General features: G+C 39.4%; 1 protein-coding gene across 1 annotated transcript; it reads right to left on the reverse strand.

Annotated features, from left to right (window-relative positions):
- Positions 1–538: 538 nt before the first annotated feature.
- Positions 539–5,731, reverse strand: LOC145788524 (uncharacterized). Its single transcript, XM_082600286.1, has 3 exons — positions 4,996–5,731; positions 3,796–3,974; positions 539–2,460 (listed from the first exon to the last, which is right to left on the reverse strand). The coding sequence occupies exons 1-3, from the start codon at positions 5,729–5,731 to the stop codon at positions 2,038–2,040; spliced, it is 1,338 nt and encodes a 445-aa protein (XP_082456412.1). The 3' UTR covers positions 539–2,037.
- Positions 5,732–18,534: the final 12,803 nt, after the last annotated feature.

Here is an 18,534-nt window from a genome sequence, read left to right on the forward strand (position 1 = left end):
TAATAAGATATCTCTACAACGTTACAGCTAATATGAAGATTGCTTATAGTTTAATGCACTAAAATCACAGAATTTTTTGCAATTTTCGGTTTGTCTTACGTGTGCCACCAAACACACGGTGTGCTATCCACACCAAACTGTAGGCTATGGTCTTATACCTCACCCGGTGGCGCGTCCTCTGGTATGGACCTGCCCCTGCCGACTTGGGTCAAGCTTAATAAAATTCAAACAAGAGTCGGCCATTTTCATTCCAATATGCACAAGTGGCTTGGCTCTCACATCGGGCTCCGAATGCAGTGCGGAGGAATAAACTGCTGACCACGTCGTTCTTGAATGTCCTATTTACAACTCAACAAATTAACTGCATGATAGGCAATAGCAGCAGTGGACGAAGCCACACTCAGCTGGCTTTCTATCACCTACCCTGAAATCTGAACAATCCTGTTTCACACGAAAGAAGAAGTTTGTCTTATAACATGACATAGACTTAGGCCACTTAAAAATGTGTAGGCTAATCCAACAGCCGCTGCTATTAAATCGCAATTGTTTATTTGTGAAAAACAATAACCACACAAGTTTGAGATACCAATACAATAAAAGTGAAACAAATCTGATTCAGTACTTGCAAGCAAGATTCTTGACCTCATGATTACTAGACACTTGAATACAGTCTAAAAACATCATTTGTAATCTTTTACAACAAATTAGAAAACAAAATTTTATCTGAATAATAGTACTTTTCTAGGAAAAGCTTTGTAGCCTAGCTCGAATAACTTGAGGGAAAAATAACGTAGAACCCTATGCAATACTTGAATATAATAAATAGAATGAGCAAGCCTTCAAATAAATTCCATCAAACAACAAATCCGACATAACTAGGATCGACTCTCGGGATGTGCGCATGAGCAACGCATTTCATTAAGAACAGCTCTTCGTTCAGTGGCATCTAGTGGATGGAATAACTCACAGATAACAACATTGCAACAATCGGAAACTTCACTCTGACCGGGCCTGCGTCAGTTGTTCAAAGCCTCTACAAGCGAAACCGCCAAGATTAAGCTCTCAATGAAGCTATCTATATCCGAGGATAAAGATTCAATCGATATATTCGGATAGAAAACAAGAAATTTGGCAAGGTGCACGTCGCACGCTATTTCATGATTATTTTCTGTATAAGTCTATATTGAAAAAATATACTACAAGCATGGCCACCTAAAGATACGGCCTGATTTGTCACATTTTGCAGAAATTTCCAGGTTTTTTTTTAACTTTGGGCGAACGTTTAAATAAATTTTTCTAAAATTTAGATTTTTACGCTTTCTTTTCTCTTTTCCCCAGATGTCACAATAGGTTTTAACATCCTCACATGTTGAAAAACAAAGAAAATTTGATTTCGAAGATTTTAGTCAGGCTGTTAATTTTTCAATAACAGTCTGATTTAGCGTTTTTCAACTTACTTTTTTTCATTTGCTGCTGCTTCCCCAAGGCAACAAAAAAGTTTTATGTCATTAGGAAACCGCAAACAGTAAAAACATCTCAAAAAATATCAGTTAAGCACCAGCAGTAGCCGTAAACAAAATCTGCAAAATGTGACAAATCAGGCCGCATCTCCAGGTGGCCATGCTACAAGCTATTTAAATAGAAAATGAAGTCAAATAAAGCAAATAAACTTAGTTAAATTTTCAAAATTCCATTTAACTAAACAGGAGTGTAGCTAACAAGGGTGAGTGGGAAAGTTAAATCTCACTCTTAAAAATTCAAATGTAATACCTAACGTATTTGATCATTGTGTGCTTTTTATCAAAAATGCCGCTTAGACATTGAGGCTACTATTGGAGTCTTGTTCTCCTTTGACACACTTGGTATTAAATATTAAAAAATGGATGAATATAATCGACTATCTTACATAAAAAACATAAACACCTCGTTTAATCTGGTATATAATTACTAATTGCCTAAAAATAGATAAATTGAACAAACACAATGTCCTTGGCATAGGCTATGATTATCATGGACGATTGGATTAACAAAGCACAATCACTCAAACGGGATTTGCACACGATTTTCTCTCTGAAGTATCACATCTGCAGAAGGATCACTGCATGATTGTCTCTGAAAATTTCGCGCTAAATTTGCTTCTGTTTTCTTGGGTGAAGCAGGAAGTGGTGAAAAAGAAGAAACATTGCTTTGACAAAACATTCCAGTTTCAATTTGTTTGATATCGCAGTGCACAAGGTCATGCTGCTCGTTGTTACATGCTGTGACGTTCACACTTTCTTTCTCATTATTCATGTTCTCGTGTCGTGCCGCTAACATAGAGTTGTCAACCCCAGAACCGAGCTGTACATCAACAAAATTTGTTTTTTTGTTTTGAAAATTGTCACTTGATTTTTGTTCTTTGCCCCCATTTCGCTTCAATTTTCGCCATTTGGCTCTTCGGTTTTGGAACCACGTTTTAACCTGTAAGCAATTACGAGCATTAGCATTTAATGAAAGGTCGTTTCAGAACTACAAACTACTCTTTACAAATAGTCTAATAATAATTGAATTAGCATTACGTAAAATAAAACAAGGTTGTAAACATAAAACAATCACAGTAATTAGAAGAGCCAGTTTCCACTTGTTCGCAAGCCACATCACTTTAACATATTGATATCATGTGACTTAACAAGCTGTAGCCTTCTGCTTCCACGCGAGCTCAAAACAGGTTGGAAGAAAGCGATTGATTTATATCAGTGTCAATATGGGAGACAACATCGAGGCATGGGTCGAACTCAGTTTGACGGCACTGGGCAAGCTAGCTAAAAACCGTAACTCATGGAAACAGATAACCAATGTTGATGCGCAATCTGCATCAAGCAGAGATGGAGATTGAATATGGATATTTTAATTGTTTTTCATCTATAGGATTATTTCAGGATTTTTTTAAAACTTCTAGTGAAAGTTGCAAACGACACGTCAATTGTAATTGCACGATTTAAATAAATTATAATGCAGTTTCATCATATGCTGCGTTTTTTTTACATTATAATAACAATATGGCTCAGTAAACACGTATGGTGGCATATTGCACAATACGGCTACTTGTTTAGCTATCTCTAAACCCAACACATGGACTGATGTAAACTCCGGCCATAATTCCCATAGCGCCATAGGAAGAGTTGAAGTTACGTGACTTCCTTCTGTTTTGAAAACTTCAGTGGGAAAGTAGGAGCATATTGCGCGTGAGTGCTCAACAAATTGGTGAATTGGAACAAATGTTGTTTTTGTGTATGCTATGGTGGGGCTAGAACTTTTAGAAGAAATTTTTCATACCAGTTGTGGGATTCAATTAAGTTAGCACCCGACTCGCTTTGACAAAAATTAGCTACATCTGCTAACTCTTTATGAGATAATTGTATTAGATCCACTCGAAAAAGTTAGTCAGAAACCGCTTTTGCAATTTTTTTTTCATTTTTAGATAGCGGTTCGTGCGAACCGCTGCGAAGTGCTAACCCACCGATTCCCAGCTTTCAAAAATATTTGATTGGAATTCAATAAATCAGTCTTCAATTCTATAAATAGACAGAAAAAATGACCAAGGAGGTTAAAAAATGTAAAAAAAAAATGTTTTCCTGTTTTGCTTTATGCTACTTTGATGAAAATTAACTATTTATTCTGATCTCGCTTTGAATTTAGTTTCATATCAAAAAATTGTTTTATTTTCGTTAATAGCATTCTTTCCATACACCAAAAATATAGTAGCAGCCCGCCGCAACACGATATTTTTCTCTTCACTTATTTGATGTGGTGTACCTGTCTTTCCGAAAGTTGAAGAGTTTTTGCAATACTTTTTCGTTCTGGTGGTGAAAGGTATTTCTGCTTAACAAACACCTTTTCAAGGTCATTTGTTTGATTGTTAGAGAATCTAACTTGACCTCCCTTGCGTCTATTGAAGCCACGGCGGAATACTGCATCCCACATATATGAACAACCTGTAATCAGAAACAGATATTTTATTCTGAAAGTACCTCTAGCATAAATAGCTTCAGTGGGTGTAATGCCTAGCTGTGAACTAAAGTCATATAACTTTTACTAGCAAAAGTTTGCAGTCAAACAACATTCAATATACTTTTAACTTGATGCCATCTTGAAACTACCGGGATTTTTTTTGCGATTATTTACGATTATCATCTAGTAGCCAATATAGTGGTTCTCACTAAGCCTTCGGCACTAACAAGGGTAGGATGGCCAGTTCTATTCTCTCGGCCGCCTTTCCTTCAGCTACTACGCCCACCCAATTTATTAGGCTACACCCTGGGTATATATAGAGGCTTAGGTGTTTATGGTGTTTGGGTGTGTATGTTATATGTGTTTATGGCTTAGGTGTTTACCAACAACCAGTTGAAGCCGGGAGTCGAACCAGGGTTGTATGATTGGAAAGCGAGCGCCTTATCCGCTGCGCCATTTATTAAAGTACAACAGTAAAATCGGCTACTTTTAGTGCAATGTAAAAGCTGTGCTTGATTTTGTGTACAAGTAATCTTGACATCATTTAGGAGCAGTCTGGCGATCAAGGGATCGTCGTCGGTTAATTTTCGGTCTATTGTAACACAAAAGCAAGTGCATCCTTCTAAAATAATTTGATGCTTTGCAGCCTTGCCCTCCGGTTGCAATATACAAATCAGCAGACATCCATGCACGCTTGTGACCATCTTACGATACACACTTTGGGAAGCTCTGATTTAATCACCAAAATAAGTTAAAATGGTCTCATTGATGAAATAAACGAGAACAGTAGCTTACCTACCGTTAGGAAAATGAATAAAACAAGAAGTGTCCAGAACATTTTCGAGTGTAACAAACAAGTAAGCCTACAGTAAGCCTATGGCCTACAAGAAATTGCTTTCATTGAACAGGATTCATCAAAGCAATGTTCCATATCATACTATTTTTTTTATTTAACTTGTAGCTTCGCTGATCAATTTAAGAAAGTATTCATTTAATATTGATTACCTTTTGTGAAGTACGGTTGTTTCTCTAGAGGCCAATCATATTTTAAATTTTGAAATGGATACAGAGCGAGCATGGATGCGAGTGAAGCCTGCGCTTTGGAATGAAAACCCGAGTCGTATGGATCAGTTTGTACTTTGCACAATCTTGAAAACTCAGGAGCAAAGTTGTACAAGCTGAACGGCTTAGAATAGGCAAGCATTTCCGCAAGCAAATGATGATTCTTTTGAAGAAAAGAATGTCGGGGAAGTGTTGCTTGTACACCAGAACGGTCAACTGGGTCTGTTACACTTTGATGGGTGTGTGCATCTCCAAGTTTCCATTGGAATTTTGAAGTGACAGTTGGAGTGGCTTGGGAAATTTCAGAAAAACGGTTCAGAAAAAATGGATTTTGAGGTTTGAATGATGAAGAAGATTGTTTCGATCCACGCGACTGCACATTTTCTTTACATTTTTCTCCGGATCTTTGAGAGTGTTTTGTATGTTCAACGTCAGGTCGATCATTTATTGTTGTGCACAGCGGAGAATCTCTTAATAAGTCTCCTGCTTCATTTAAACCGTCGTCAGAAATTGCTCCATGACTTTTTGGACTACTGGCACTTGAGCTTTCCGATGGTGATGCAAGGATGTTATCAATATAAAATGATGTCCGTTGGTGGTTGATATTACGTAATGCCGATGTTCCTGTAGCATCAACGCTCAGATACGCAGGTAAAACCGGGTTCTCGAACTGTGTCATTATACCTTTAACATTAGACCGCGAATGTAATCTACACAAATAATAATATAGTTTATGCATTCACAACAACAAGAACATGAGCAACGCTTTATCTTTTATTGTCATTTGTAAAGTTTTGTTTTTAACTTCATTACATCTAAAGGGCTTCAAAAAAAGGGGTGCTACACTGATCCTACACAATTGATACCCTTCGGCCACAATTGAGAGCAGTCCCGCTTTAGGCTACTAAACTTCGAGTTTTGATTACATCATCGAAGGCGATTCCTTTTATGCATTCAATCATCACACCATTATTTGAACGGGTTTGTTTTTAAAAATACATCCAACTGCAAGTTCGCTGTATGAGATTTGTTTTTTCAAATGTTTGTAATTTTATCTGTTTGGTTGAACCGGCTTGATAGCTTAATGAATAGAGTGTTCTCCGCCGACTTTATACACATCAGTTCAATGCCCTGTTAGTTGTCCGGTCCAAAGCAAATATCTCAGGAATGGCGCTGAATTTCGTTTTTGTTTACATGTAGTACTCAACAATGAGAAAATACACTGAAGGTAATTATGCCTATGTAGCCTACTTGGCAGCGATCTTGTGCTGAAACTGTTTACTGCCTTAAACTTGTCTACTGCCTTTAAAACATACAATATATTTGATGGATAGCCTACTGCGTTATAACATTAGAATACTCTTATTGTGCGTTAGGCCTACACGAAGCAAAGCAACTGTTATTTATCTCGCTATTGTACTCTACTGTACAAGAGAAATATCCTACTGTTTAAAATCCTACTGGATTGTTATTATTTAACATAAATCGCTTGGTGCAGAGGAAGCTGGTTTTGGCATATGCTGGAAGCCCGAGAATCATACCATTCGTTCTACGCTGTATGTTTAAACAATGGCAGCTATCCGCACTTCAGCAGTCGCGTGTGGCTTTACAGAAAAGTGTCACAAGTAGAGTTTGTTTTAGACCAGTGCTTCCCAACCATTTTCAGTTTGCGATCCACTTTTAATGCAAGTTTTATTGTGTGATCCACAATGAGATATGACATCTTTGTTATGGCATCTTTACGACTGAAATAGTTAATGCAACGCAACACATCTAATTTATATTTGTTGTTGCATAATTGTTACCTAATGATCAGGGGTGCATTCCTAGCATTTTATTTGGGGGGCTCTATTAACACCTAGCTGTGTTGTTATAGACAAAGGATAAGTAATCGGTGTAGGTGAGCCAACAATCTTTACCTTTTTTTAAAAAGAAGCCGCAGGTTGCCGACCGCTGTCCTAACTCAATCGTAGGCTACCGTACTTATTTGAATGTGCCAATTCTAAGCAAACTTGCAAAAAAAAATTGACTGTAGGAAAGTGAGAAAATGCATCTCCTGAAATGAGCGCTTGTGATTGCGAGTAAGAACCAATAAGCTGCCAAAGTGACAGTTACACTAAAATCTCATTTAGCTAACGAACAGTAGGCTACAACTCCAAATACAGCAAAAGCATATTCCAAGTTGGTGCAAACGAGATTATAGGCAACAAAACAAATCTGCCAGGTCTTTGGTTTTATGGGCTAAGTTATAAGCACCACGCCAGTCTTTGATTTTAGCCAGCAAACAGTTTTTGCACACATCTGAGTTCATTCAATGTGGGCAGCTTAGAATGCTTATTAACCTGAGTATCCACAGCCGATCGATGAGTCCGCAACCACTTCTGAGTTACCACAGTGCCATTCCATTATGAGGAGGTTGTCCATTGATGCTGATGAACAACATTAGCCTACTGAAGCAAGTGATTTGGTCAGCCGTGATCGTAGCGGTGTGATGACCAAGTTTATTTGCGAAAATCCACGTTCGGTTTCAGCAGAACTTTTAGCAATCATGTTTAGTAGGCCTAATACATTCTTGAGCAACTATATCGTATCTGGTATATGGCAAGGATTGTCAACGTACAATCGAAAATCGGAAATAAGAGTGGTGAAATGAAATCTCTCCTCTATTTTCCGTAATATCTGCTCCCTTTTTTGTTATGGAACTTCGATTACAGCGGGCCATAACTCTGGTGCAATAATTTCCAAGCTCTTCACAGAATTTGTATTGTTGGTGTCCACCATCCTACTTCCAATGTTGTCAACTGAAACTTGAATAAACCGATTCCGATCAAAAGAAGGATAGTCTCTTCGTCGAGCTTTGAACTGGTCCAACATTGTGCCTTTAAAGGAGTAGTTTTTGTACTTTCAGGACTCAAATTAACAACTTCATCAAACGAATACTTTCCTTCTTGAACAGTTTTTTTTTTTAATTTGAAATAGAGAATTTGCAGTCCATTTGACGTGACGATTAGCTACTAGGCTACGAAGTTGATATTCTCAATCTGATGAGTTTCTAACAAAAGCGATAATTACCGATGACAATCTTTTAAAAGCGCCAGATCTTCTACGAATTCCTTGGTGGTCATTTTGATGCAGAGAACTCTGAGCCTCTGAATTTGGCCCGATCTGTTTCTCTAATGTTCTTCCTTTCTACGAAAGCTGTGAAGTGTTTATACAATGCTGGGAAACTATTCCACAGAGCGAGAGCATTGATAGCACAATGTGAGGACGCAACACAACGCACACTGAAAATTTTACCCACTTTCCTAAATTTTAAGGCACATGGGTGAGAAAGGCTATTCAATGCAAGAGTCACATCACACGCAGATATCTAGAATGTCAAAAGAGCCACAAAATGTTTATGTCGTTCTTTATTGCCCTATTTGCAAAAAGTTTGATTTACTGTATATACATGTAGTGTAGATTGCGTGATAGAATTAAGCTAACTATATGAGACCTAATCACGGAAAACGGCGATTGCTATTAACTTATGTTCGTGTATTTCTGTAGTTCTGTTGTGAGAAAGCTGTTAAAGTGTTACTTGTTCAGTCGATAAGTTGTTGTTCAGCCAGAAGAGCTGAAAAGTGGAAGCTTGAATGAGCCCCCCCGAAGCCCTCCCCCCCACATCAAGCTTTTTCATATTTCGGGGTCTGAGCTCCCCCCGAGCCCCCCCAGGAATGCAACCCTGCTAATGATAATGCAATAATTTATCGATCTAGGCTAATAGAAAACAGGGTGCACAATTCATGAAAATGGAAAGTCAACAAATGAAGTGAAGATAAGAGTAGCGATGGCGCAGTGATGTTCAATACCAAACTGCGGGTTGTGAGATGCGTAGTAATATGTCCACGCCGTAGCCAGACCGTAGAGCAAAGTTTGCAAACTTTTTTTTAGGGGGGGCGAAAAAATTTAAATGATTTTGGCATTTTAACCTCTTAAATACCGGTATCCACAAAAATTGTAATATATCAGATTAGTGTTAAGATCAACACTGGTCTCTTATTTTATCCGCTAGTTAAATCACATTACAATATACCTAGGCCTACCATATTTTCATCACCCAAAAAGAGGACATCTTTAGTAAACAAGTGAAATGCCAGTGGCTTTTTACGTTTAAACAATTTTTACATCTTCTTAGATGATTATAGGCCTATAGCCTATATGTAGCAAACGTGACAAATAAAAACTATATCATATTTATTTGTCAGATTTAGTCAATGAACATTTTGCTGTTTCTTAGATTTTCTCCACAGAAAACATACGTTTTACATTTGCATTTCGAGCCATAGCTTATTGCAGATGAAGAATTGTTTGATTTTTAACAATTCATTAAAAAATCTATCGTTCTGCAATATTTGAACTATTTTGTCTATTTTCTAATGTGCCATCATTTAAACAAAGCTAATGCAAGCTAGCTATCAGGTTTAAGACGCCTTTGCGCTAGCTTTGATATAGATCGAATACAGTAGTTTAACATCATCAATGCTAACATTTTGCCTGACAGATACTTCTACACACCGCTGAAAAGAGTTATCCTATTCTTTGGTGTAAGACACTAAGACAGCATAAGCAATAAGCATCCAATCAAAGGATGTAAACTCGAAAAATGAAATTAGTGGTCTATTCATCCCAATAGGCAACACAAGAGTCGAACAATAAAAATAAATCTGACATGGTCATCGAGCAACACTGTCTTCGTTTGCCACAGAAGTAAATGTATCGACCATGTCCAATTGTCCATATCCACAGCAAGCAATGTATTGTCAACCTCAGTCAATAAACACTTTTCTTAAACAAGGATAGCCTACTTCTGCCACAGCTCACAGAAAACATACTTTTCCTTTTTGGTATCGTTGCTTAGCCTTATTTAGCTTTCGCCAAGGTCACATAAAAATAAAACCTTGTTAAAAATGATAGCAGTGCAAAAAAGAGGACATTTGAGCATTTTTAAGTGTCTTCGGAGGACAATTCATTTTTTATGAAAAAAGAGGACAAATCCTCCTAAAAGAGGACATAGGCCTATGGTAGCCCTAAATATACCAACAACCATATTACAATGACGAACATAACACAGCAATTGTTGACTTGTATAAATAGCGGTAGGCCTACTTGTTATGAAAAAAACTTTAACTGGCTCGAAGAAGCTAGTGCCGGATTTTGATATATATGATTATATTCCGCCTATACACCCGTGCGCTAGTCTATTGCAATTGCAGTCGCAGATGTTTGGATGCAAACCGTCTCACAAACAAGTCTAAATCGATAGATTTCGATACAGAATATTGAAAGGCCATAAGCACCAAGTTCGCCTGTCTTGGTTGTAACATGCTCCGTCAAGTCTAGTGGGAGCGTCAACCCTTGTTAACACTGAGAATCCACACTCACAAACGGCAGTGCTAGATCCAAATGTAGCAATATCTGCTGCAAGGTTGAACACTTCACAGATCAGAAAACTAGAAACAAAATTTATTTACACTGATTGGATTAAAGAGAAAAAATAAACACTGCTTAAAAGATTACGGGTTTATATTTTGTATGCGTTGTCTTCAAAACCACTTGCTTTACCACTGCACATTTTGCGATTTATCACTGCACAAATTTGGTTTATCACTGCACAAATTGGTTATCACTGACCCTTAGAATTAGGTATGGTACCGAGAATAGCGACAGCTGATATCAAATAGCCTAATTTCTACCGGTTTGTGGGCCTGCTGGAAAACCATTTCCTTTTTGTAAGGTTATCCTTCTTTCCCAAAACATTTCTATTTTGCACAGTTTCTGACAATTTTTCTACCAACCTAACACGTGTTGGCCTTGGTTGAGTTGAACATGTTGAGGTTGCCAAAAGAGGGGGTAGGGGAGGGCGAAATTGTTTAATCATCTTAGCTGTTAACTAAACAAATTGTAGTTAATTGGGCCAAGGTTGGAGCTCTGAAACGGGAAAAAATCATTATAATTGTAGCTGTTGCTCGAGAATGTTGGGATTTTGCCAGGGGGGGGCGAATTTTTTTTTCAGGGGGCAAGGCCCCCCTGGCCCATGCTGGCTACGGCCTGTCTATGTCGGTATTTTTTAGAAAATTTCAACACTCAGTAACATTTAGAAATGCTTCGCGTTTAATTTTGTTGAATTCGGTTAGCCTACTTTTTACCTACGTTGTAACCTACAGCTGCCACATTGTCTGTTTTGAAAGTATTTTCAAAATGTTCACCGAATTAAGCCAGACTTTAAAACTGTTTTTATTTAAACTTTGTTTTGCGAAATGCTTATCTATTACTCATCTAGCAAAAGTTTTCAACCGGCTGAACCGAGGTAAATTAACCTATGGTATGGTAGCCTATACTCCCGTGAATATTAAGAGATCTCTTCCAGGCAACATATAGAAAAGTTCTCATCATTACAAAACCGCAAAACTTCGTAGAAGGTAATTGTCGGGATGCGACTTGGCATGCTGGGAAATCCAATGCTTTAAATTCCATTGCGAAACGCAAGAGTTCGCCTATTCTATCAAGAGTTCGAGTTACGTTTGCCTATTCTACATAGGTTGCCTACGGTAGGCTATACAATAGAGTGGGTCGAAATATGGATTTTTTTCCGATTTCATTGCTGCAAACTTTTCTTTCATGCAAATAGTCATAAAACGACATTCCTGAAAGTTTGAGCTTGATCGGACATCGTCTTCATTTCCAAAAATTGCAATTTATAAAGGTAGGTTGAAGCGATTTTTTCGAGACTTGAAAATGCATTGTTTTTAATAGAGTTGTTTTCACGAGATTTGAAAATGACATTACTTATTTAATTCTTATTGTAAAAAGACGATTTATGCGTCAACAGATTCAATATAATTAGGAGAATCCAATTCATTGTGTACTGACTACGAAAATGATGACGTCATTAAACCATAATTTGCAAATAGCGATAAAACTGATAATCCTACATGCTTCATCTCTAAGTTATATTACAATGAATTGATGTAGGCTACTTTCCAAACATAAACATCATGCTGGTACTTGATTCTCTTTTCTGATGATGTGACCGAAAAATTTGAGTTGCCTTTATGTTTTTCGATGGTTCTTCCTCTTGATATAGCCTACCGTTTCTCCATAATAGAACATCTCTGTCCTTCTGCTCCGAACCGAAATGTCTTGGGATGGCATATAAGACAGATCGCTCATGTGGCCTACTCCACCATTTGGTGTCACAGCATAAAAATCTGACATCGCTGCGCTACCCAAGAGCCTGGCAGGTTCCAGCTGGGGAGCGAAGGCTAACATTTTGCGCATAGCAGCCTTAGCCCTTCTCTACTCTTTAGAAAAATAGGCTATTGTGCACCTAATTTGTGCCGCAGTGCCCACTGCTACAACATCGATACTACCACATCGCCCTGCCCATAGTGACAGGATGCATGCGTCCCACATCATAGGACAATCTCCCCGTTCTTGTTGGTATCCAACCTGCTCGCAAAGAAGCCACTTTTTAGATGGGAATATAGCCCAGCTATCGTCTTCATTCAAAGGTCTCTGCTCCTACAAACGAGTAGGCCTACCTCCGTCGACTGAAATCGATACACCCGTGCCAGTTGCTCAAATTCTGATCGATGAAGCTGATAAACTAGACATCTCTGCGGCTAATTGGGCGGACCATAAATGGAACTCTGAATGGAAGTCGAGAACCACCAGTTTCCATCAATTCATTCCCGACGCCGACATACGGTCCATCGGTCTGACACTACAAAGATAGGCGTGCGTGCGCCTCAACCGTTTTCGTGCAGATGTCGAACTTTTCCGCTCAACCATGCACCAATCAAAAACGGCCTCTTCCTCCTCCTGTAAATGTGGTGCCGAGAAACAGACCACATCATCAACGACTGTACCATCTTCAAGCTACTTAACGGAGTGGAAGACGACATTTGACATAGGATAACATTGTAGAAAAAAAGTGGGCTCAACCGCAGCGAACTATAAAATGAACAGTTTCTAGCACTAGTTGCAACGTCCATCTGATGAAAGTGAAAGCAACAAAAACAGGTTGATTTATTGCTTCACTGATGTTTCGCGCATCCTCAGAACGAATAACATACAAAATAAAATCGACAAAGTTATATATTGCAGTGCGGTTGAGGGCAAGAAGAAATGAAACACACATTATTTTAAAGGTCGGCCAATGATGTGTGAGCGGTTAAAACCACTAACCTCATAACCGCTCACACATCTTTGGCCAATCTTTAAAATAATGTGTGTTTCATTTTTTCTTGAACGTCAACAAAACAATGAAATTGAAAATAAGTATTTAAAGGTGCCATCGTGCAACCTATAGTTAACTAACAACTACTGGTCACAGCGGTAAACCATAATCTCTTCGTGGGAAAATTTTAACATAAAGTTCCCGAATCCGTTCGTCTGTATATAATGACCGAAGAAACACACACTTGAACTTCTTTTCAAACAGTGTATTTCTGTAAAATTAGCCCGCGGCTATCGAAATGGGTATGCAATGCCTACACCTCTAAAACTGTCACTACGATACAGATTACTTGGATAAAAGACGGAGAATTTGTCCAGCTAGCAAGCACCAAATAAACCAGTTAAATGTGCGACCGACTTCCAACAAACAACTTCGAGAATGAATCAGAAAAATTTGTGATAACTCAAAGGCACGAGAGCAGTTCGTGACGCAATATTTCATGTCCAAACAGGTCTCAAACTGAAACAGGTTTAAACCGGTCTGACACGAGTCTTACGGACGATGGTGCAATTTTGGCTCATGTTTTAGGAATTTCCATGACGTAATATTCAGTAGACCCGAACGGTTTCTACATGACGTTTGACCAGGCGAACAACCGTCTGTAACATAGCGGCCCCTAGTTATGACAGTCTGACATGGCATAACTAAAAAAGAATTGACGACAATTGTGAGCCAATGAATAAAAACACATGATACACAAATTGTTTGAATCACTCACGTTTAAGTTAATACGCAAATACAAAGGGCATGCAAAGAATGAACAACAATAAGAATAAACACGACGATACATGAAATTGGTACCATAGGTATTAGGTACACGCAAAAAATGACGCTATATACCATGGTTGCGATAATAACCGACTGTTCTGGGCTCAGACAAGTGTCGGCCACCGCAGACAAAACCAGGCTCAAACCTTAACACTTAGGTGTTCTTTACGGGGGCGAGGCACGAAATATCCCTCAACACACAGTCTACTTTCACTTTCCCCGTACTCTCATCATAGTTGCAGACGGCAACTTTAGCTCTACGAACCACAGGCTTCCCTTTCCTAATTTGTGGAACTACCTCATGCACCCTCCCAAGTTGATACTTCCCACGTTTACCAATGTCCTGGAGAGAACCTACCACTACAAGTTGACCAGGCTCCAAATTCTCGGCCATTTTTAGCCATTTTTTCCGGCCCTGAAGACCTGGCAAGTAAAAATCGATCCATTTACTCCAAAACTGATGAGAAAGTGACAAATTGAACCGATAATCCCTTCTTAATTGGTCACGATCATGTGGTTGCCCAACAGCACAGTATGGGTCTAAGTATGGGGTCAAAAGTGAGGCAGGGGTGATGACAGTAAAATCCCTAGGGTCGTCACTCAAAGGTACCAAAGGGCGTTCGTTCACGATCCGAACGGCACTGCCTGTGTACGTAAGCAGTTCAATAAAATTGGGCTTACGACTTGAAGAGTCCAAAATGTGAAAAAATGCAATTTTAAATTGTTTAACCATTGCCTCCCAGGCGCCACCTTGCGCCGGAGCATACGGAGGTATAAATTCCCAGTTTATCTCTCTCTGTCTCAGGGCGTTGTGAAATTCAGCTGATTCTATCAACTCGGGTAACTTCTTAGATGCTGCCTGAAAGGTACTTCCATTGTCGGAATAGATAGCATTAACCTGCCCACGTAAATCTGTAAACCTTGTAAAGGCAAGTAAAAAATCACTCAGCGACAATGACGTAACCAGCTCAACATGAATAGCGCGAGATGCCATACATGTGAACAAGAGTCCCCAAGCTTTTTTGTGACTTCTACCTTCAACGAAAGTTAAAGGTCCAAGATAGTCTAAGCCGCAATCAAAAAAGGGTTTCCTATGGGCAGTTGTGCGAGACAAAGGTAAATCAGACATGAGCTGCCTTATAGGCCGAGCTTTCTCAATCGCACATACACAACAATCATTAAGATACCTCTTCACGGAAGCATTACCATTAGCGATCCAAAACTTCTGTCGCGTAGACAACAAAGTGTGCTGTACTCCACAGTGCGCATTTCCATTATGATGCGACAGTACAACAAGCCTAGTGAAGGGGTGCTTCGAAGGCAAAACAATCGGATGCTTTGCTTCAAGAGAGATCTCGGGAGAATTACTTAAGCGCCCTTCAATGCGGATTACACCAGCGTCATCTACACAAGGTCTGTACTTTTTAAGTGAACGTAATTCTTTCAACCGTTCCTTCTCACGTTGCGAAGCGCCAACACTACCTCGCTTTATCACTTCCTCAAGGGCATCCGGCGATCGTTTGGTCATTAAATGTACCACATCGCCATACACGCTCTTCTGAACAAACTTCACAGCCAACTCTGAAGCACTGTTAAGATAAGATGCATCCAGTTTTGGCTTCACAAAGCTACGCTTTCTCGTTTTACAACACAAAAATTCAACAAAAGCAACCAAATAAGCGATTCTCTTTTTCATAACATACAAAGAAGGTGCGGCCTCGATCAATCTGTGAAGACCACCCTGTCCAACGTCAAGCGACTCCTCTTCGTCACGAAGATATAGGCTATGGACAGGTACTGGAGTGGCATTTTCTACAGATGGAATTTCCTCACACTGGTAGAGAAGACTAGAACCATTTAACCACAACTCTCGAAATTCTTTCTTTGTAATAAGATTTGGCCTTGTGCCAACATCAGCTGGGTTCATATCGGTAGGGCAAAAACGCCAATCCTGGGCTCCAGACAACAATAAAATATGCTCAACTCGACGCGTAATAAACTTATTCAAACGTAAATCAGGGTTTTTAACCCACTGCAACACAGTACGAGAATCACACCAAAAATACTTAAGGCAGTCGGGCATCTTCAATGCCTCGTAGGCCTGCTTCACGAGTCTTGCTGTATTCAAAGCGGCAACAAGCTCTTTCCTAGCTATCGGCCAAGAAAACTGATTTTTTACAACAATGGTAGATTTACCCAGAACGAAAGACACACTTGGAACTCCGTTAACCAGTCTACGTAAGTAAACAACAGAAGAGAAAGCTTGATTCGAAGCATCACTAAACCCATGCAATTGATATGAAACAATATCATCCGGACTGCACACACCAGAGTTTGCAAAATACCATCTCGGTAACGAAAAATCCTTAAGCAGGTCCAAAGAGCGAAGCCACGACTCCCACTCTTTAACAAAGCTATCAGGGACCTCGGTGTCCCAATCAAACTTGTCTATCGCCAATTGCTGAAGTATAAGGCGTGCTTTTAGAAAAAATGGCGCTCCAAAGCCTAGCGGATCAAAATTTTGTCCAAGCTGACTGAGCATACTTCGGCGCGTGTGTTTAGCTAAGGGCTTTAAGGAACATGCGATACGCATCTCGTCAGACTCGGTTTGCCACACACAACCCAATGTCTTCGCTGATGGCAAAGTCATATTTTCAGTCTGAAAGTCAATGTCACGAATCAAAGGTGAAAGCATCTCATTATCCAAATTTGACAAGACAATCATAGCCTCCTTGTTAGCACTCCACTTACCAAGTTTAAACCCACGGCTATCAAACAAAGCAATTGATTCATGAGTGATTTGCTGAGCTTCCTCTAAGCTATCAGCCGAAAATATAAAATCATCCATGTACATATTATCTGCAATATTGCAGAGAGTTAGTTCACCAGCACCGCTGGGATTCTGCTCGATCATTTTCTTTATAGCCAAGCAAGCGATATACGGGCTACTCTTTATTCCCCAAGGGTGTACACAAAAACGAAATGGTACCATCCTACCATTTTCAAGGTCATCATCTTCAAACCACAATATACGAAACAAATCCCTTTGCGACTCAGGTAACTTTATTTGAAAGAAGCATTTAGTCACATCAGCCATGAGACCAAATCTACCAAGCCGAAATCTAGCCAAGACATCTACCAGAGGGTTTAACAAGTCAGGACCCGAAAACATTACATCATTAACACAAGTTCCTCGAAATTCAGACTTGCCATCGTAAACAATGCGCTTTTTTAATTGTGACGTAACAAAGTATGGTAAATACCATTCAAATCCCTTGACATTTCCTGCTTCACCAGTACGCTCAATGTAGCCATTTGATTTAAGATCTTTCATGGTGTCAGTAAGGAAATCACGAAGTTCAGGTTGTTTTAAAGCCTTCTTCCTTAAAGCAGCAACTCTATCTGAGGCCAACACAAAATTGTTAGGTAGATCAATATCTTCCTTCAACGGAACAGGTATCTCAAATCGACCATCTTTCAACTCAATATTCGGTTCAACAAGTTCTCTAGCCAACTTATCATTGCGAGACAATTCACAGGTTTCATTTTGCAACGTCAAATCCTGAATGACTTTATTCAGGTCTGCTATTTCCATATCACGAGACTCAATTTTACGCTGAAAGCCAGAGATGACATCCGACTCTGAAGACGTCTGCACTCTGCACACTTTAGCAACGCTTTCCTCTAAGGGTGACTTACCACCACAAGCCAACCAACCGAGAGGAGTGAGTAAAGCATGCGGTTCACTACGATTTTCACCAACACGTTCTTCTTTTGCCCACATCAAATAAGCGTTGTCGTTGCCAATCAGTACATCTACAGTACTACAATCATTCAAATGAAACATATTCACGTCATGAAAATGACGGAAACCATTTAAATCTTGTTTATGTGGTAAAGTTTTAACATCATCAGCCCAAGCTGGGTTAACCACCGAGGTTATATCACAAAACAGTTCATCTGTCTCTAACGACTGGATGTTGAGTTTGACAAGATCAGCACAAGTAGCTTTCTGACCAGCCAGGGTATCCATTTTAAACGACGCTTTATCGTACGGTTTAAGATCAAGTTCACACACCAAATCACTCGAAACAAACGTCAACTGCGAACCAGGATCATGCTGACAATACACCAACTTCGATTTGCCAGTCATTGGATTCAAAACACGAGCAGCAGTAACGCGGTTAAAGGCTGCTTTAACATTTCCAATCTTAACATTACGCACAGGAACTCTGGCACGAGCATCATCTTTCCCAACCGAATCCAGAGAATCACGTGACCTCACATAAAAATCATGCAGAAGAAAATAGTGTTTCCTATCGTTGTTAGGCCCACACTTACGACAGTTATTTGCATGAACGCAATCCCTAACCATATGCTGGCGCAAACAATTCAAGCATTTGCCAGCTTTCACAATGACATCTCTCCGATCT

Source organism: Aplidium turbinatum, chromosome 2, assembly GCF_918807975.1.
Source record: "Aplidium turbinatum chromosome 2, kaAplTurb1.1, whole genome shotgun sequence".
Taxonomy (NCBI): domain Eukaryota; kingdom Metazoa; phylum Chordata; class Ascidiacea; order Aplousobranchia; family Polyclinidae; genus Aplidium; species Aplidium turbinatum.

What these genes read in the sequence shown, in the direction of transcription:
- LOC145788524 (XM_082600286.1), bottom strand. Translation starts at nt 5,731, where the DNA reads ATGACACAGTTCGAGAACCCGGTTTTACCTGCGTATCTGAGCGTTGAT. An exon ending in ACAACCGTACTTCACAAAAG is followed by an intron (nt 3,975 to 4,995) that starts GTAATCAATATT and finishes TTCTGATTACAG; the next exon opens with GTTGTTCATATATGTGGGAT. An exon ending in TTCAACTTTCGGAAAGACAG is followed by an intron (nt 2,461 to 3,795) that starts GTACACCACATC and finishes AATTGCTTACAG; the next exon opens with GTTAAAACGTGGTTCCAAAA.